The sequence below is a fragment of the Centrocercus urophasianus genome, unplaced genomic scaffold (genome assembly GCF_019232065.1).
Source record: "Centrocercus urophasianus isolate 14NV4802_14NV808 unplaced genomic scaffold, USGS_Curo_1.0 seq_29, whole genome shotgun sequence".
NCBI classification, from domain to species: Eukaryota; Metazoa; Chordata; class Aves; order Galliformes; family Phasianidae; genus Centrocercus; species Centrocercus urophasianus.
The window spans coordinates 1612062-1632861 of NW_024884855.1; the positions used below are offsets into that span (position 1 = coordinate 1612062).

At 38.0% G+C, this 20800-nt stretch overlaps 1 protein-coding gene across 2 annotated transcripts in view; it reads left to right on the forward strand.

Moving 5' to 3' along the window:
* Window positions 1–20800, forward strand: part of LOC122165279 (katanin interacting protein) — a 54648-nt gene that overhangs the window by 1501 nt on the left and 32347 nt on the right. Inside the window, exons 1-11 of one of the 2 annotated variants that reach the window (XM_042828126.1) lie at window positions 786–898; window positions 4560–4614; window positions 4944–5026; window positions 5459–5593; window positions 8530–8815; window positions 11286–11435; window positions 12416–12579; window positions 13776–13888; window positions 14331–14445; window positions 16193–16396; window positions 19262–19399. In XM_042828126.1, the coding sequence (XP_042684060.1) occupies window positions 872–898; window positions 4560–4614; window positions 4944–5026; window positions 5459–5593; window positions 8530–8815; window positions 11286–11435; window positions 12416–12579; window positions 13776–13888; window positions 14331–14445; window positions 16193–16396; window positions 19262–19399 (1470 nt within the window). In that variant the 5' untranslated portion in view covers window positions 786–871. Of the gene's footprint in view, window positions 1–728; window positions 899–4559; window positions 4615–4943; window positions 5027–5458; window positions 5594–8529; window positions 8816–11285; window positions 11436–12415; window positions 12580–13775; window positions 13889–14330; window positions 14446–16192; window positions 16397–19261; window positions 19400–20800 lie in introns of those variants that run through there. The other variant, XM_042828125.1, reaches the window with a different exon arrangement.

A 20800-nucleotide genomic window follows, 5' to 3' on the forward strand; every position in this document is an offset into this window, starting at 1 on the left:
GCTGCCCTCGCTCTTTAGGGACGTGTGAGCACTTTTCCTTTGTAACACCATTCCATTTGCTCTCGTCCCTTTGCTGTTACGCTCCTTCCACGTTAATCTTTCCAACTGTAACATATGGTATTAAACATGAACAGTGGTGAATGTTTGTTCAAAACTTGGCTGTAATGTGAAATTTGGTTTGCTGTATTGCAACACCTGACTTGGTGTGACTTGTTTGAAACAGCTGAGGTAACTTTGAGACCTCAGAAGGAGCCTTTGTTCAGGTGTCAGGCTGTTGTGTTGTGTGATGTCTGTTATGTACTGGAAGGGAGGTGCAAGCAATACCTAAGCAGGTGAGAAATAGAACTTGTGGTTCAAACTCATGCCCTAGGTTATTTTGTTGCTGTTTTCAGAGGAGCTCAACTATTTTAAGATTTCTAAATTTCTAACCAAAACTCTCAGAAGTTTTCAAGTAGCAAGTTTAAGCATATAGAATACCAAGTGGGGAAAAAAAAAGTGGAATGATAAGCAATCTAGTGGAAGTCTTAGAAGGGAAATGATTGAGCTTAAGTCACAGGGTGTCAGTACTCATACAGGCGTTGTAGAACATGAAGATCCTGAAAGTTACGTCCTCGATTGTTACTTGAGCTATGAAATACTTTTTTAACTCTGTCACGCTACCTTTGCATTTATTGCTAACTTTACCTGTATTTGTACTGCAGATGGTTGAGTTATTCTTTCTGCTTTAGGCTACTGAAATGTTTGAAAAGAAAGGATCCTGCACAAATCAAACTGGAGCAGTTAGAGCAGGGGTTTTCTCTGTATATGAATGGAGCGAATTCGGAGCTGAGAAACTACCACAAAAAAATCCCCTCATTTGGTTGCTTCAAAAATGAGACACAGTCCTCCACTACAAACGGTGAGCTACACAGAGGCAGCAGTCTGGAACTGTTTAAAGTATTTACTCATCAGAACTGTCATCTGATCATTGAAATTACTCCCTGGGCTGTGTGGCAGAGTACTTACTCAGCTGCTTGTGTGTTACAAAGCAGTCTCTGCAACTCCCTTTAAGTTGTTTAGTTGATCTCTAACTCCAATGCTTAGTTTCCTCACCTTCCTGCTTTTAACTGGAAAATTAGAAATTGCCATTGTAATGCCTTTGATATGTAGCACTGTTCTCAGACTTTAAGAACTGATGGATTCCCATGTTGTCTAATGTCCTGCAGATAAATGGCATTTGATTGAATAGACTGTAGTCAAATTACAGACTTAAATTTTGTTTAAACTATCGTAGTCTTCTTTAAAAGTCAGGTAATCTTTGTTCAAATATTTGAAGTAAAGACAATTTGTCATCTGCTAGTGATTAGCTGCCTCTTCTTGGAATGTGTATTTTAGTTCCAGTTAAAGTCTTTCTGTCAAAGAGCAGAATAGTAGTAGGTGTAATTTTGCACCTGTGAAATTATAGAGAGTGAGCTTAGTGGCCTTCTAATCCATTTAGTTTAATGAAAATAAATGATTTCAGTAAATCCCAGAGTAAAGCAGTTTATCCTCATATTAATATAACCTATCTCATAGAGTATATCTTTTAAATTTGTTGCTATGTAAAGTGTCTAAGCTTTGTTATTTGCTTAACGATGAAGACAAACTTAAAAATAATGTCAGAATTTCTGATTGAAGGCTTACTGATCTCAGCAATACAGAAAGCTAGCTTCATTCAGTATCCATACTCCAGTCTCTTTTAGGGTTTTTTTTATTTTTCCCTCTCTCCCTTTTCCCTTGGAACTATTTGTTTTCATGTTGAGTTCAGATTTAGCTGTCTGTTATATGACAGATATCACACAGCATGGAGATAGGGGACGAGCTCATCACCTGTGTCCTGCCTTGGTTGTGTGTAATGGTGCAAATACTGCATGTTCTTGAATATTGGAAAAAAGAAAAGGAAATTGAGTGTTTCTGTCTGACTTAGGGAGATATGCTTTTAGGTATCTGAAGTATGTACAGACAAATATCTGATTTTTTTTTTTTTTTTTTTTTTTGGTCCAAATATTGTGCTGGCAATTGTAACAGATCACTCAGGAGAGATTTACCTCTTTTCTAAGCTTAACTAAAGAATTTTTTTGTTAGCCTGTTGTCCCTTTATTCAGCTCAGGTAGAATACTGATCTTGTCAGTAGGACCTGAGGTACTGTGGTGTTTTTTAAAGGTATCATGGCAGCCTTTTTTCCCTTCCTCAGCTCTGCCAACTTAAAGAGATAAAGCCACTGTCTCTAAAACAAGTGTGTTCTGCTGTTTAACAGCCACCAGGTGTTCCCATCTTAAACGTGTGTCGTGACAATGAAAGACACCAACAAAATCATCATCCTGTCATTTTTCTTCTTCAATTTCATTTTACCACCACAGTCCAGAACAGCTGTCTGTGATCTATGTAGAATTCTTGCCCTAGGGTAGTATCTTAGCAATTCTGTAGTCTGTTTCATTTTTAAGCATTTCTTCTCAGTGATTGAATGTTATTTTACTGACCAAAATGATTTTTGGCTAAGGTACAGCGCTGAATTTTTTTCCCTATCTCTCATGAGAGTTACTGCATCGTTTATTACTTCCAAAGCATCCCTCTCTCCGATCAGTCTTCTCTAAAAAATTCAGAATGTGTGATACCTAATAGTACAGAAGGGGCTCTTTCTGCTTCCTGAAACTGTCCTTATTCATCTTTGTGTTCCCTCAAAATAATTAGTAACAGTGGTTGACACACACCGTAGGCTTAGGCTTGGTAAGTGAATTGATATGATAGTGAAGCTGGTCTCCACATACACTGTCATTGATTTGGATGTATAACCCAGGTATGCTTTCACAACAAGCATGTCCTTCCAGTGAATGTCAATATAATAAAAATGATGTGGCTTAAGGGTAGTCTGGGATCTCTTCCTAATGTTTTAATGACGTACAATTAAGTTGTTGGCTGCTGGAATACACACTGTCAGTTTGCATTTCCGAATGTACTCCTGCTAGAGAATGACTACACTAACCTATTTTGTGTGTTGAAACAGGTAATAGTATTCACATGCCATCCATCTTTTGGGAAGGATGTTTTTGTACAGAATGAATGTTTGGCACAGAGGCAGGTAGCTCAGTTGCATCATCTGCTGCTTGGGAGTTGAACTACTGTTTTTAATGACTTAGAAAAATGTAGTCAGGGGAATCCACCACAAAAAAGAAAAGTTGCCTAACTCTGAGGTGGCATGAGTCTTACCACGTCCCTTTTCTTCCAGGCACTTATACCATACATCATTGACCTTCTGGGCAGTTGCTGAGAAAAGATGAACTGCTTGGGAATGAAAACTAAACATCTTTCCAGTTTTGTCCTGAAGCAGTGACTGAGTCAGACCGTGCTTTTAGCATTGTACTTCTAGCACTGGTCGCCCTTGATGCCTGAAGAGCCTCATATCAGTCTTTGATGATGGCTGCAAGGCGTTCTTGGAGTTACTTAGGAGTAGCCCAATGGTGTAAGGGGAGCTGTAGTTAAAAGGGATATTTTGCCAAAGTATCAAGCATCTTGTTTCCTCCTTAGAATGGTCCATCACCTTTTCCCTCTGTTCTTTGTCCTATTTCATGCCTCTGGGAATGAGAAAGATCCTTTGGGCTGAGGCAATAGAACAAGTATGTTCTCTCACTCTAGTTTTACTATCGCCCTAAATTGACATAAGCCTGCACTGTTGCCCTAAGAATGGCCCTTCCCTCTGGTGGCTTTCTCAAATGAGCTTCTACTAGAAATGACAGGGAACCAGAAAGCGTAAGAGACTACAATTAAAAGTAATCATTTGTCTGTATTTTTCCTCAGTTAAAATTTGCTGTTAGCAAATTTTTTGAACCATTCACTGCATAGATGGATGTAGGGGTTGTCCAGCCTCCCAAAGAAAACGTGACATTGGAGGCTGGGATGAGCCAACTGATGTAATTTTGAAGTAAGCCCCGCTTTGTATTGAAGTTGCACTAAGTGACCTCCAGAGGTCCCTTCCAATGTAAATCTTTCCTTGGTTCTATGACCTTGGTATGAAGACTGCTTCTTTTATTGGTTGTACAAGTTCCTACTGGCTTAAGATGACCATTAAATTATGGCTTAAAGAAGAAAGGTTTTGCATCAGCTATTTTTCTTCACTGAGAAGAAATGGAAGCTGTAAATCTGTCTTGGACATAGGAAATGAGATGCCTTTATTTAGGATGGTATTGAGAGTGTTGATTATGTCCTTGCTCTCTTGGGGATGTTGCTGTGACCTGCAGGATGTAGGTCTCTGTGTCTTAGTCAAAGTATCTTCTGAAAAATCCATTGCTTCACTGGGACCATTTCCAGTGCAAGGACTCTTGTTCTTCTTGACCACACATGGAATTTTCACCTAGGTTATGACACTCTTTGTTGCCTTAGGAAATGAATCATTTTCCTTAGTCTGACTAGCACGCAAAGAATACTTCTCTGCACAGTATGTTAAACGTGTAGTACATTCTATTTAATCTGCCAATAACTTGTTTCCTTAGTTTGATACTCAGTACTTCCTTTGTAAACTCAGTGTAACATCTACTGTTCACCAGGACCTTGTTTATCAAAGTCTGCCTCCAGTTTCTGAAGACTCCTTACTCTACCCAGGTAGGAATCAGAAAGATACGCATATGTATGCTAGAACATACTTCAGTACTTTCATACCAGTGAATGTGGAGCTTTACAAGCTGTTTATGTAGCTTTAAGCAATTTACACTCTTGAACACACAGTAGTAGTAATCCCCAAAGGAATCAGAACTCTTGCCACTGGTACACAACTAGCCGGTTTTTGGAGTGGAATGCCTTTCTAATTGTTATTCCTGTTCTTGTATCAGAAGCATTCCCTTTTCTCCTCATCTGAAGGAGAGAAATAATTATATGCATCTTTAAATACTGTATTTCTCTTTTCTGAATTCTAATTCTTGCCTCTGGAACAGCATCCCAGCTAAAAGCCAGTGAATTGCAAGTGCGCAGTGCACAGACTGCACCAAGAAAAATACAACGCAAAGGATGGCTTCAGGTAAGAAACAGCTTGAAGTAATGCATCTTTGAACTATTTCTTACAACACAGACTTACAACTCCTCTTGTTTGTTCCCTGTGTGTTTGTTCTCTGTTGGTATAGAGGTATTTCAGGGAGGCACCCAAGTGTGCCAGCTTCCTGAGCAAAGTTTAGTGCCTTCCCCATGAGACTATTCTGCAAATACTTCTTTATATTCCTGTGCTTTAAGAGATTTAACTGTAGCTGCTTTGTTGATTGCTGTGTTCCCTTTCCTGTGTTTTTTTTTTTCCCTACTCTGGTGCCGTAGGTATGACTTGTGCTGGATGTGAACTCCTCCATGGAACAGCTGAGGAAAAGATTGCTTGATCTCCATATTATCTACAGATGTTTATTGATTATAGTACTGCTGACAGCAAGAAAAAATATTCAAATGATTTTGCCTGTTTTAACAGAAAGCTGTGGAGATTAAAACAGAAAGAGGGACCAAACTCTGTGTTAAACCTCCTCTTGAGTACTCTGAGGATTTTGAACCTTATGAAAGCATGAGCATGGAGAGAAATAGTGATGATCCTCTCCATTACTCCCAGGTATGATGAGCGGTTGCCCTCTGTTGTTCGTGCTTTTGTCAGTCAATTAAAATGTGAATGGAGACAAGTATCAGTATTGACTAGAGCATTCAAATCCAGCATAATTTATACTTAGTTCACAACATTGTTTTTTTTTTTTTTTTTTCCCATGTTGGAAGTGTGACATGAAGGAGAAAATGAAAAGAAAAAGTAAAGCTACTTGAAAATCTATTCTCAGTCAGCAACACTAAGATGTTAAGGCCTAATTTATAGAGGCAGACTGTTTCAATTGAACAGAACCAACGAGTCTGTCAGTTTACTCAGTGTTTGTCCATGTGGACTTTACTCTTGACTGTCAGATTAGAGAAAGCTTAAATAATTTGTTTTCTTTGTAGCTAATTTTTTGGACAGTCAAGGTGAAATTGTTGTATGTCATGACTTTACCTTACTGATGTCAGAGTAAAGTTTTGAAATAATACATTTTTTTTTCCATCAAGGGTTATTACTGTGTGCAATTCTTTGGCAATTCTGCCTTCTATTTGGTTACTGTTTTTTGTTCTAGCACATGTTGTGACTATCCTTCTTAGAGCAGGGGGGAAAAACCCTGCAACCTCTGAATCTCTGCATGACATCACTTCTTGGTAGCTTTTGTATAGTTAACAGCAGATGAACTTTAAGTGCATTTTCCTAGCTTGCATTTTCAGAGGTTCAGTATCAGCTTTCATTTTGATATATCCCATGAATTATTTTTACTGGCCAAGTTGCTTGTACGAAATCAATTACCATCTTAATTAGCAAACAAGTAAATCTAATACCACTGTGGCTACCTTCTCCTTCTGCTACCCCTTTGCCAGTCCTCACTGTGTGCCCTGGTCCAGCACATGCTGTCATGGAAAGATGAGCAGCTGTTTTCAGTACAGAAACTGCTAAGTTGATTAGATTTAGAATGGGAAGTAACACAGTATTTTAGAAGTAAGAGTTAGTGTTATGAACTAAGACATCAAAGCTCCTGTAATAGAAGATGTGAATAGAGCAGGTCACGTTGTAAAAGCTTGTGAGTCTCTCAGTAGACATGACTTGCAGTTTTTCTGTTTTTAAACCTTTATCTTTAAGTTAGACAAGTGCATATAGTCTTAATGCACTGGTGGAGTGTTCGTGCATTCCATGTCTTTGTGTTCCAGTGGAATGATAGAAAAGCAGACTACCTCCATTATTCTGCATTTCTACATTTCCTGTATTGCTTTTGAGCTTATGATTTTATTTGTCACCCTGTAAAGCTGTAACTTGCTTTCAGTGACAGATTTTTATAATTACTTATGTGTAAGTAACAAGCTTTTAATTTTGAAACAAAAGTCCACTTTTCTTTGTACTGCAGCTGGAAATATGTTTGGTTTTCCTGAAGCTGAAGTTTGTTCTCTGAACTGTCTTACAATGCTGTGATGTTTTAAACTTAAAAGAAAGCTCATAAAATTCCCTGTCAAATAGAAGTATTAGCCTTGCCTATCATTAAGACATGCTCAATATCAAGCTTCAGGTTGTTCATAGACCCTTTCTTGAACTTGAATTTGCCTTTTCTTTGTAGTATGTTTCTGTCAATATGGTTTTCCTAACAAGTCTAATCTGTAACAGGAGAGCAGCATGCAGTTTTCATTACAGACTAAATGTACGCTGTCACAGTTCATTTGTATCTAAGATAGCTTTGAGTTTTTGTTTTACTCATGCAGTTTGCTTACTTCTCTCAAAGTCTCTCTTGTATCAGCAGAGGTAGAAAAAAATGCATTGAGGATAGACGAGATCTTTTCCTTTAGCAGTCATAAAAATGAAAGGCTCTCTTGCATCTTCTATGCTATTTGTGGCATTTGCTGAGCGATGCTGGGCAGTTTATTCAGCAGTAAATTAATAGTTGAATTTTTGCAAAAAATCCTGTTACAACAGGTGTAATTAAATCAATTGGACTGTCTTTTCTACTGTTTTTTTTTTTTTTTTTTTTTTTTCCTCTTTAAGTATAGATGTCTACAGTATTACCATACATTAAATTACATACAAAGAAGTTACCTTTGCAGAATCATGGAACAGTTGATGGTGGAAGGGACATTGGAGCAGAGGACCCCAATCCCTGCTCCAGCAGGGCTGCCCAGAGCAGGATGCCCAGGCAGCTCTGGAAGATCTCTGGGGGGGGACCCCACAGCCCCTGGGTAGCCTGTGTCAGTGCTCCATCACCTCCATAATAAGGAAATGTTTCCTGGTATTAACTGATAAACACAAAATAAAACATAAGTTCTATTGCCATGCACTCGTCTTTGCCCCTTCCTTTAAATATTTATAGACATTTATAAAATACCCTTGAACGTTCTCCTTACTGAATACTTCCAACTCTCAACCTCTCCTGGTGGGAGAGGTACTCGAGTCCTTTCATCTCCATGCTTGGACTCTCTGCAGTATGTCCAGGTCTCTCCTGTACTGGGGGAGGGGTCAAGAACTAGGCACAGCTTCACCAACACTCAGTAGAAGGGAAGAATCGCCTCTCTTGACCTGCTGCTGATAGCCTGATGCAACCAGGAGTGCCATTAGCCTTAGTGGTGAAGGCACGTTGCTGAAACATTGTATTAGCCTCACAATCTGAGGAATACTTCTGAAAAATCTGATAGTCCTGAAATACCAAGCCAAAAGTTTTATTTATCTGTGTAAAACTAGAAAAATATATGCCCTTGGCCTTTCAATTATGTACCTCGTGTTTCTAACTTGTTCCTAAATTTCTTGGCCTATAGGATTTTCCTGCAAGGACTCTAATGAGAAAAAACATCCTACATCTCCTGTGTTCTTTCTTTAAATGTCCTCACCAGGGAAGTGAAAATATAACATGGGAATCCGAGTATTTTTAGCTCCATCTCATCTCTTAAAGGAAAAGGCAGCCACACTGGTTTATTTTAAAATAAATATTTGAGTTTTCCTGACAGATTTGTTTGTCTGAATTGTGTCAGAAACTGAAAAGCAGCTTGCAACTCAGTGTGGAAGAGGAAAAGATGGAAGAAGATTCTTCTAGTGAGGATTATGACTTTGTTGAAGAGGAAGTGTTTTCAGAACCATCTCTTACTGAAGAAACAATTACAAGCTTTGGAAGCCTTCAGTTGCACAGCAGTAGATCATTGCAGAAGGAAGCTTCTGAATGTCAGGATGCTGGAAGATGCTCTGGCCTGGTTTCTGGTGCCCTTACTGCATTGGAGTACAAGCAGGATCAAAGTAGTAAGCCTCTGTTGTACATTGTTAAAGTTCTCTAATACATCTTTGAGAGTGTTGCTTCTAAGAGAATCGCTACAAATCTGTGCCATAATTCACAGTACTAGTGTCCACAGTTGTGTGCTGGAAAGGTGTATACAAGGTAACATCCTTGCTTTTTAATAACTGTGCATCCTTATCACCTCCTTCCTTGGATAACATAAAGAGAAAACCAAGTGTGTGGTATTGTCTTTGGGGAGACTTCTGACCGGGGGAATCCTTTCATTGTATGTCCTTGTAGAAATAATTCTTCTTGAAGCATATTTGGAGTTTAATAAGTTATAGGGGACAACCTTCTTGTAGTCCCAAGGTCTGTGTCAGGCTTGAATATAATTAAAGTTATAAGTGCAACATTCAGTTTGTATACATGGATAGGCATCGTATAATTTGTCCTTTTTTATGTATAAGTACAAAAAATATTGCCATGGGATATTTAGAAGGTCAAATACATTAATGGCTTAATTGCTAGATGTTACAAATTTCTTCAGCTAGCAAGTTCATTATACTTTGAATTAAATGCAAACTTCAGCCTTGTGAAGAATGCACTGTATATTTTATATTTTTCGCTGTGCATCTGCTGCTCACTGCTGTCAGAGACAAGATCTTAACCATAGCTGGTTATTTGTTCTGATCCATTAGGGATGCTGTTATACCCAAGGGAGTTGTACACTGGGATTTGCTATGCTGTTTGCCAGAGGAAAGACAATTGAGGCTGTAGGCACACGCAGCTTCTCAGCGTTGACAGCTACGTCAGCTTTCAGCTGAGGCTTCAGCTTCCTGGGCTAGCTTTTCCCTCAAGAATTTAGTAACAAGTTTCAACCCCTCTGATAGGCCCCAGGTATGCAGGTTTCAGGTCTGAGATAGGAAAAAATAACCACCATTAAACTAGTGTCTGTGTTACATCATATTGAAAGTAATATGCAGGAAGATTTAACTGGTTTTGACAGATAAATGCTTGCTTCTGATACAGAAGGCAGAAGCACAACAGTGCTGACTGTCTGGCAGCCAGGCTTTAGGTCCAGCTTTGATGTAATCACATAAACAATACTGAATGACTCAATCACCTGGTCTGAACCTATACAGCAGTAGACCTAACACTTGTGCAAATGAATTCTGGGTATGGTTTGGGGAAGTTTCTGTTTGTTTCAAGTGCATACAACAGAGTGTTCATATGTGGGCTGCTACTCCAAAGCCAGAGTGTTTCTGGGTTAGTAATATCTGTGTGACTACTTAGTGCTTTGCTTCTCCATGTGCTACTTTCAGGACGCTGTAGGAATGAGCTTTACCCAGTAGTATTTCAGTTCTTCTCAGCTATCTTTCCCACTGATTAAAAATCATTGTTTCCCACTCAGAAATTCGTATCTTCTATTGCTTCCTCATTAACTCCCATTGTTTCACTTGATGGGTCTTTATTCTCATTAGCACAAATACTTGTTTTCTTCTGTAGCAGAAAAATAGCTCTTTAGCAATGCCACCTAAAACTTGTGCTGGTGTCTAACTTCTGTCTTCACTCATTTCCTTTGTAATATCTCTTCATTTCTGCTGTCTGACATCCTTTTCTTAGATTGGCTTTCCTTCTGAAATTCCTTTGGGTTGTGTCAGAGAAACAACATCAGACAAAGCTTCTGTTTTTATTGCTGGCATTATATCACAGTGAGGTAAGGGTTGACACAGCTGCTTCTTTCTTCATCTGTACTGTTAGCAATAGCCACACCTCAGGTGCTTGCCCTGTCTTAAGATGATTCTGTTGTTCCAGATAAGTGTAGTATTTTTGGGGCACTGAAGTAAGATCTCTTTACCTACGCTCAGTATTCCTCAGAATTACCTCCCCACTCATTTCAGGTGCATTTTGTTCTTTTTGTTTTTTCCCTTCATCCATACTTAATTGCTCAACTTAAGAGAAACACTTTTTGAATCAATTGAGTAAAGGAGGATTCTTATGGAAGTAAGCAGTGTGTAAATAGGGAGAGCCAGAAGAATAAGGGGTGTAATGGCAGTGAGAACATGAGTATGTGGCTTATTACCCCCCCACCTCCAAAAGTAAGAGCAGATATGTACTCCTATGAACTAAATGACCATTTACTTTTAGTCTATGCTTCAGGAATAATTCTGGTACAATTATATTAATGACTCAGGGTTTCTCATTTATTTTTGCTCTTCTGGTCATCAATGTTTGAAAATACCTGGCCCTGTCAAGATATATTGGTCTAATGACCTACCTTATAGTGATATATTTCACTGCTAAGTTGGTTGGGCTGTGCTTATGAGTAGAACATAGAGCTGCATCAGTAAAAGGAAGGGAGGATGGAGGTTATCACTTTACCTACGCCAGCATAATTGAAGTGGTGACACTTAAGCATTTAAGGTCCAATAATTCTTCCTGTCTCACTACTTCTGAAGATCTCTGAAGCTGATTTTCTGTTTCCTCGTCTTACAGAATTGAAGCCAGTGCGAGTTCTCTCAGCCAAAAGAAAAGATAATGCTGAAACGTACATTCCTGTCAGACCAGTTGTGGCAAAAAGTAAAATCAATCGACCGCTCTCTGCTGAGTCCTTGCAGCCAGATGGGCAGGAAAGAATTTGCTATAGTAAGAAATACGAATAGATGTCAATAAAGAAAGTGCTCATGATTTTGTTTTTCAATCTGATTCAGGTGTAATTTCATCTGTCATTATGAGACTTCTTTACCTTTCTTTATTTTTTTTTTTTTTAGCACTTCAAAAGTTCTGACGTGAGTAGAATTGTGAGAAAAATCCAGACCTTGCACACTTGAGTCTGTGCTGTGTCTCTGTTAATTTCCTTCTCTTTTTGCTTCTACACCCTAAGACTTTCTCCTCACTTTTTGATTCTTGTGTTTGCTCTATTTTCTGCTTCTCTGCTGGATATCTATTCTGTATGATATTAGCAGAAATGTGTTTTAAGATCTGGAATTCATGCTTAGTTGAAAGTTTTGAACGCAATGCATTTATAGCAAGAAAGGAACAGAATTTTTCCACCGCCAAAGTTGATGCTTTTAGTTTTTTTTGTTTTTTAAGTCTCCTCTACTTTAAATTTTTTTTTTCTGTCTGTGATGTTTCTGTTTTTCTGTCACGTTTGGGAAGAACTTCATAAGGTCACTTATTTTATGTTGCAAGTAGCAATGTCTGACTCTCTTGATTTTACCAGAAGAATCTTGGGATTCCTCCAGAATAGCTGAATACTGAAGTTGCATTGAGAAATGTTGGTGTGCTGAAATCATATTCTTCTATTTCAATTAACTGTTGTGAAGCATTCCCATTAAATATCTGAACAAAGAAACTATATTTTTAAAGCATAAACATCCCATTTCTCATTTTACAGTTTTGCTTCTCTTGTCATACAGTTTCAGCTCTTGTTTAGGGTAGATGTGACCTGGAATCCTAATGTAAAAACAAATTAGAGCAATTTAGCCTTGCTTTAGTTGGTTACTGATTCATTAATGTAGCCCTATGCTAGTAACAGAATTGGATGTTTCAGATGTATGCTGTTGAAATATTCCGTACTGGTTTGTCTGTACAAATGGATATTCCTTTGTTCTTTTTCATGGCAGGACCATTAAGTCGACCAGAAAGACCACTTTCAGCAGCTAGAAAGAATGAGTGTGAAAAGGACTCTGAACTCTCCGTTTCAGCTGTGGTTAAAGCTATGCAAATTGAAAATGAAGCCTTGCAGAGAGATTTGCAAAGCCAGTCAGTTTCCACAAACCCTCAAAAGGTATGGCAAAAAAAAGTGCTTAATCAAGAAGGAGGAAAGACGTTTTCCTTAAACACAAATTATAATAGTTAATTCTTACACAGTTTTACAATTGTGTAAGAATAAACAGTGATATTTCAATTGTAATTGGATTTGTGTTACTTCCACGGGGGTGTATGTGTGCATGTTCATTTGTTTTTTAAGTCTGGTTCCTTGGATATCATCCCACAGCCTTCTCTTGGTTTCAGGGATCACTGAGCTGATAGCTCACTCACGTGATATGTCCACACAGCCAAGTGCACAGCTGTAGGCCCATTTGAGCCATTTTCATTCTGAAAGCTTTTTAAACAAGATATGTAATTTCCTTGCCAATATTTCCTACCTTCTTGCAAAGCTCATTAATAAGAGCATATTCTCTTGTTAATAATACATACTCAGCATGTGCAGTGTCTGTATTATCTCTTATCTCCAATTAGCATGTTTAAAAGCAATTAAAAACTTACTTAATAAACAAGGCAATAAGCAAAAATTTACTCTCTTCAGGTCAGGCCATTATTCCTTCTTAAGTAAAAGAAACAGGAGATTTGTGCAGACAGTCTTTGCTAAACACTGGGCATAATAATTCTATCCTTTTAACAGGAATACAGTACATGAAGAAATTCAGTCGTAAGTTGTTAAGCTTGCAGAACTATCTGTTTGGGATGGTGTTCATAGATTCAAAATCTGTTTAATCACCATTTTGTTAGAAAGAAAAAAAGAGGTGTATATACATAATGGTCTGATTATGGTCTGTTGTGTTTTTTTTTGGGGGGTGGCAGTCCTGTGTGACAGGAGTTGGACTTGTCGATCCTTATTTATCCATTCCATCTTGGAATATTCTATGATTCTATATCTTCTTGGAGCTAACTGAGTTCTGAGAGTTTCCAAGACTGTTTACAGTTCTAATCTAAAATGATGCTCCCTGAGATAGTGAGATATTGCTGTTTTGAATATGTAGCCACCGTTATCTCTGAGCCAGCATTAAGTTTTGATCAGAAATTGAGGCAAATCAAGACCAACTCTGCTGAATGTGCTTTAACTCTGTGTGTAGAGTTACAGATTAAGTAAGGTTAGCAGAGCCCAGAAATTAGCATGAACTCATTATTCTGAAGGTACAGACTGATACTCACTGGTATATAGAGAACAATGTGAATGAAACATGTCTTTTTCTCACGTAGAAGAAATTTTCTGTTCCATCTGTTCTCTCTGCAATGGTTGAACCTTCAGAAAAAACCCAGGCAAAGACTGCTGTCACAGAAGATGTAGAGAGCACCTGTCCTTTTGGAAACAGGTATCCGTATTTCCTCTAAGACTGACTTCCTTTCTCAGGGGATATTTTTCCATACTGAGCACCACTTCATCTGATGGCCTTTAGATGCCTAAGGGCAAGTATTGGCAAAAACATGGAGAAGACTCTAGCCTTGGACCAGTGGCTGTTAATCAGGGAACTGCCAATAGTTTATATTAGCTATGTATTGCCTCTGTTCATATTATTTTGAATCACTTCTCAAACTGTTTCATATCTAGCAGAGAAGTGGAGCCTGGTCTTTTAACCAGATCGTGTTTATCAGGTGTGGGATGCTGTGACAGCTGTTGTTCAATATGGGGTACTTAAGTTGCTCTGTGGGTGTATGGGTTTATTCTGTCATCTGTTCACTTTCACACCGACAAAATTATTTCTTAAAAATGCGCGAATTAAAGGGAAATAATATACAAAAGAACATGTGTTTCAGACAACAGGAGAAACTTCAGGAATTTCTTCAGGAGACTGAGAGCAGTTCTACTTGTGATAATGACATACTCCTATCTGATGAAAAATCAGAAGCAAATTGTGTTTTAACAGAGAAGGTCTGTATATATGTGCACTGTAATTGATGCTTCCAAGTACTACTGAAGTACAAATGCATTGAATGATCAGCATTACCCTGTGGCAGGGTAAGAGAATTTATCACCCTCACAGATTACAGCCCTCTTGAAAGTGTAGGAAAGCAAGTCTCTGTCTTGTTGGTAGGTTCTTTGGATTGTTTAATTCCTGTAGTCTTTGAAGAAGGAGAACATAGGGGAACCTCTTTAGTCCATAATTACTGCTACAGCTGTTTCTGTATTACATTCTCTTCTATACAACTACTAGTTATTACCTTTTCTGCAGTAATAGGACCTTGGGAATGTACCATTGAAGTTCTCCTCTTACTTACCCAGCGATTTCTACTCTCAAGAACTGCCTATCAGTGTTGGATATGTTGCTGACTTCCTCTTTTGATGATTTTGCAACGTAATTTTTGTGTTTCTCTGGTAAATGTGGTGAAAGTAATGAAAAATTCACATCCATACAAAGGGCATTAGATATGTGATGTTTGTAAGGGGGTCCATTTCATAAAGCTCTTGCAGAAACCCATGTAACCAGTGTATTGGGTTTATCTAAATCGCTTAATTCACTTGTTAGCTTTCATTCTTAGTGGTCAAAGGAAGCTGTTTCTTTGGCATATTTGCTGCCCTAGAAGTTTTCCTAAGCTATTTATTTTCTTATTCAATAGTATCAAAGCAGCTAGTACTTCAGAAATGTCTCAGTTCTTCATGAGAACATGCTAATGTTTATCAGATTGCTTGAGCTCTAATATGTCTTGGATTGATTAACCATAGAAATCTGATGTACCTCTTTTTAAAATGTCAGCATTGGATGCTGTCTTGGTTGAAGTCCTGTTCTAGTTTAGTGGTCTCTGCTAATTCATGCTTTTAATAGACCTAAAAATTTTCATATTAAAACAGATTCTTCTTTGTTAGGAGGGGTAAAGATCCATTATTAATCATCAGGGTGAATGATCTGACATGCAAGAAAGCCCAGATGTTTAGCAAAAGTTGATCTCTGAGAGACCTTACGTAAATAAATTCCCTCCCCACTTGTTTTCTGTTGGTCTGATTCTCTTGGACTGCTTATTGGCAAAGAGATGTAAAAGTTGTGTGGTTATTTCTGCCCTTCGGGCTCTCATGTGCTGTGGGAGCCAAAAGATCAAATATCAGCTTGTACTGGCTTACCAAAACCTACGTGGTGGTTTGAATGTTTTAAATTTAAGATGGAACAATTTGGCTGATGTATCTTAATATTTACAGTCTGCAGTACAAATGATAATTTAAAAAAAAATATTATCAAATATCGAATCGCCCCCAAAAGTGTTTAATGAGGAATGTTTGGAAAAATATAAATCAAAAGCTGTGCAACAGTAGAGTTCTCTCCTGCCTCCTTACCCCAAAGTTTTACAGTACAGTTTGTAATCACAGTTCATGCATTGTTTTTGCTAGCAGAAAATAGTTTTCTCTGTTCATCAGAGCTACAAAGGAATAAGACAAAGCTGTCTGCTCCTTAGTGAAGGGGGTGGATGAAACCTAAGAGGGGGTGGTAAGTTCTCTTCTCTTACCCTGGGTTTTTTAGTTGGTGTGCGGTAGAATTGGTGGCATGCAGGATGATTAAATATCCAGATAGGTCTGAATTTACAGACTTTTTTCTTCTGAATCAATAGCATTGTAGTCTTAACAGTATATTGCTGCAGATTTTATTGTTTTGTCACTAATGTGTATACTGTATTTCACTTGGGTCCAGATGCCGACAAATGTGGAAATACACAGTGCCATTTATGTGACTGTGGAACTTCTTTCTAACTGGGGAAATCCAGTAAACATTGGCTTGAGAGAGGTGGAGTTCTTTGATTTATACAACAAGAAGATATTTGTGTCTCCTCATGATGTGGACATTCGGAATGCTGACTACCCAGGGGATTTATGCTGCTTGGTCAATAACTTAAATGTAAGACAACAGTTTATAGCTGGATATGACAACTTCTGTTTTTAATGTTTAATATTCTGTCAAAGTTTCTTGTTTGGTTGCTGATTGCATTTTGAATTAACAAATCCAGTTTTCATGTCCAAGATGTTGCTTTTCAGTTATAATGTTTTATAATTTGATTAATTTGTTTGACTTTGTTAACTGAGCAACTGGAGACAGGTGCATTTAACTGTGTTTCTTATGTATTAGTACTTTGATATTGTCTTGGGTGAAGGAACACGTTTTTTACACTGGAATAAAATTTGGAAGAAAAAAATTACAGCCTTAAGGATAGAGAATTTCACATTTTTACAGTATGCCTGCTGTTAAATTAATTAGTTCTTGTGACCTGAAGGTATAGGAGCATCACTGCTAACTTCTTGTTTCAGATGTTTAATGTAAGTTTCAGTAAACTCAAGACAGAAGTTCTTTGCTCTTGTTCCCTTGTTTTGCTTTTACCTGGAGAAGGACTATGGAAGAACGGGTAGATAGGTTGACTTCAACAAAAGATAAAGAGAAACCTGTGGAGTGGTAGAGGAAAACTACTTTGTTGTTCTTATGTCAGGTTGTAAGATGGAGTGCTCTTTCATACTAGAGACAATGGACTTCAAATTACAAATGAAATCCCTGAAGCATTAGCAAATTTACAGAGCCTTTTAAGCAGCTATAATTTCAGTTGTGCTGCAGATTCTCTGTATGTCTTCTGGCCGCTCGATGGAGAGCATTCAGGACTTCAGAGGTAGGATTCTAATGAAAGCTAGTGTGACTGCTGATTTGTGTATGTGTAGGTCTTTCAGACCTCAGAATCTCAAGAACAAAGGACTGCAGTAGAAATATCTGTATGTGTGAAAGATGTTTCTTCACAATGTTGAACCGTGTCATTTCCCTGTAAATTGGGCATAGCTCCAGCGATGACACAAAGCTGTGTCTTGGAGGCCAGTCTCCCAGAAAACCAGAAATAAAAGTTTCCTGCTCTTTTTTTTCATTTGATCCAGTGCAAATGTAGTGAATACTTCCAGTGTATCATGTTCACTTTGTTGATTCAAAGGACTTTTGGGATAGATATTTTTCAGCGCTAACTGCAGTGACAGTAACTCCAGAGCAGGGATACTTCATGTATAATGATGTGATAGAACATGACACCTCCCCAGTCTGAATTTTGACAGGGATTCATCAAGGTGTCTTGAATTTCTGATGTCAGATCTTTGACATGAGTGTGTTCATTCATAATACTTCCACTGATGAACAGCCATCTCCATAGCTGCTTCTCACTCAAGACCAAATGAGTCTGGCTCTATGTCTGCTGTTAGTTGGAAGACATGTAACTTTACAGATCTTCTGGAGAACAGCACAAACATGTCTATGCAGTGTCTGTTTTAGCTCTGAGTTTGGTGTGAACAGTACAGCCAGATAACCTAGTGCTTTTTCAGGCTGTCAGGTCCTGACTTGAGAGGTGTGAAGATGCATCACTCGTGTTATCAGCCACTGGGAAATGATTTTTTTCATTATCTCTGTTCAAAATATGTCTCAACTGACGTGATCTAGCTTTGACACTGATCATAGAATTGGGTTCACGCTGGCTTGAGGAATATCTTTAACTTCTTCACTGTTAAGAAACTTCTTTCTAATTTTTTTTTTCTTTAAATGTAGAAAGGAACAAACATTTCTGGTGCTTGTATGGCTGTTTATGCCCCAACCTGATGTTCAAAACAACAACTGTCTCCTAAGACTTTTTGAGTGGCTCCTGGGACGGAGACATTGTCAACCATCAGAACTTGGAATGGGTGAACCACTGTGAAAAGTGGTTCTGTTCACATTATCTCTGCATAGACTGACAGAGATCTGTCCTTACCATCACCAGGCATACATCTGAATTACCTGATAGGGACGTTTATTTCCTGTCTTTGGGAAAATCTGAAAGACTCACTAAGTGAAAGGATGTGGAAAAATAGTGATTTTGTGTACATAGTGTATTTATGTACTGTGGATCCTTGAAAATAGAAAGAGCTGTAATGTATCTACTAATCTCAGATCACCAAAATGTTGTTTGCATGCATATTTATTTTTTGTCCTCATTTATTTCTGCTGTTGGCTAACGTTTGCTATCAAGTACACCAACGTTCAACATTTTGATTCCAAAATTCCTTTTTTTTCTCTTAGTGAGCTGCCACATACTTTCACTTTTTTTGTTCTAAACAGAAATAGACAGCACTTTTTAGCAATGTCCGGAGCTTACTTGGTACTTTAAACTGTCTATAACAACCATAACCAATTGTCTGTAAAATCTGTGTTCAAAGCTTCTATTTTATCTTGAATTCTAAATGTAGCTCTAAGGAATAGATCTGCAAGTGAAATTAGTTGTCTGTAAAGACTGCAGAAGATAGAGGTGGTGAAATAAAATTGATAAGATTTCCTTTGTTAGATGGCAAGATAGAAGCATAAGCACTCTTAAGAAATTGTGAAATGATTAGGCAGTGTCCATTCTGCTCAGTGATCCCCTTTAGCGCTTGCAAAGCTGATTAATTTGATTAAAATAAACTGGGCTTGCATTGACCCTGCAGTTACAAAGCATGGCAGACCGCCTGTCATTTGTGAGCATGCAGATGTCTCTCTGGGATGGCAAGCAGCTGACCTTTATCTAATTGTCAGGTTGTGAGCTGTCCTACTAGCAGGAGAGTCAGATTTATTGTTTGGAGATGAGGTTAAGGTTTTGCTTTTAATACAGAAGAATTTATTATATGATTACTTTTCTCATTGATTTTTCTTTCAGTGGGGTGGTAAATTAATCAAAATATCCTGCTTCAGAAGACAGAGTATTGGTGACATTCTGCTTGTGTGTGTTTTTAGACGACAAAGGAACGCGTCCTTTGGATGTGCCCTTTCCATCCGCCCATCCAACTTTACTTTGTTATCCGCAATCCCTCTCGATCCCATGACTTTGGTGTATCCAAGATCAAGATTTGGAATTACAGCACAACAGCTAGTGTAAGTAGTCTTTTTCTCACCTCCTCTGCATGCGTGCTCTCCTTTTTCTATACAAACCTCAGTTTGATCTTCACTCTGAAGTATGAAATAAAAGTGGGTGATATTTTCTGGTAAAATACAGAGCTCGGGGGGGCCCATGTCTACTGTAGATTTCTGCTTCTGTTGTTCATTGTAAGAGGTAGAAATGTAATGCTAACATTTTCATAGCATTTATGTATGTATTGCAAGCCTAATAAAGGGGTTGCATCTTCTGTCAGGTAGTCTTTTACTGTGGTGAGAAATAGAGAAGGTGAGTGCATTTTAGTGTTCAGCATATGGAGTTGTTTTATCACAATATAGGAAAAAAAATCCTTGATTTCTTGTCTATATAGGTATAAATAGGCTGAATGTTGATCAATTCTGGTTTTATTATTTATTAAAAAAGCATACTAACTACATGTACATAAAATAACTAGTAATCTAGTGTTACTACAGAGACATCTGATGGCAGATGGTCTCCTGTTTGTGTTTGAATGTTGCCATGGAAATTATTCTTGTTTGTGTGCTGCAACGTTGAGGAAAAAAATCCCAGGTACTGGATCAAAGAGGATTTGCTGCTCCGGATTATCAATAAGAGGCTTTATCTCTCTGTTTTTCTTCTCATCTGTGTTCTTATATAAGCATATACGGTAACTTATACATACAGAAATGTGGAATGAACAGCTTAAAGAAGTTTACTATACCATGATGTGTATTCATTTTCTGGAGTTGTAATAGCTTTTTTCTATTTAAACATGGGCCACAGAATGTTCCATTTCAGTTAGAGTGTGTGAAAGGAATTGCTGGTTTTGGAGGTAAGAGTATGAATTTGGTACTGAGCATATTGAGCGTAACATGGGAGATAGGCATGGACAGATTTGCAAGTTGCAAGGCAATGATTTTTTTAATAAACCTCTATAAAACAAATAGTAACATCCATTAGGAGCATACCCCACAGATTTCAGTAGCAATCCTGCGATGCACATGGCCTAAACATGTTTCATTCATATGTGAAAGAATAATACCAAGCAGTTCTGCCTAAATCCGTAACTTTCCATGAGGAAATTTTTGTCTGAGAAAAATAATAAAATAAAAACTAAAGCGTGATTAGATACATTTTATTCCTGCTAATGTAAATCTAGAGCTGTATTTTGTGCTTCTTTTGGGTACTTGTTCTAACCACCCTTCCCTCAAAAGCCACATAAGTGAGAGGTGCCCATGTACTTCTTCAAACAAAGGGTGGAAGAAGAATTCAGGCCAGTATTGTTGAAAATATCTGAGCTTTAGATTTTGAATTGGAAAGTAGAAAAGAGTATGTCTGAAGGAAGCTGCAAAAGCCAGATGACATTGACATTGATTTAGTGCATTCCAAAGAAAGTCTCA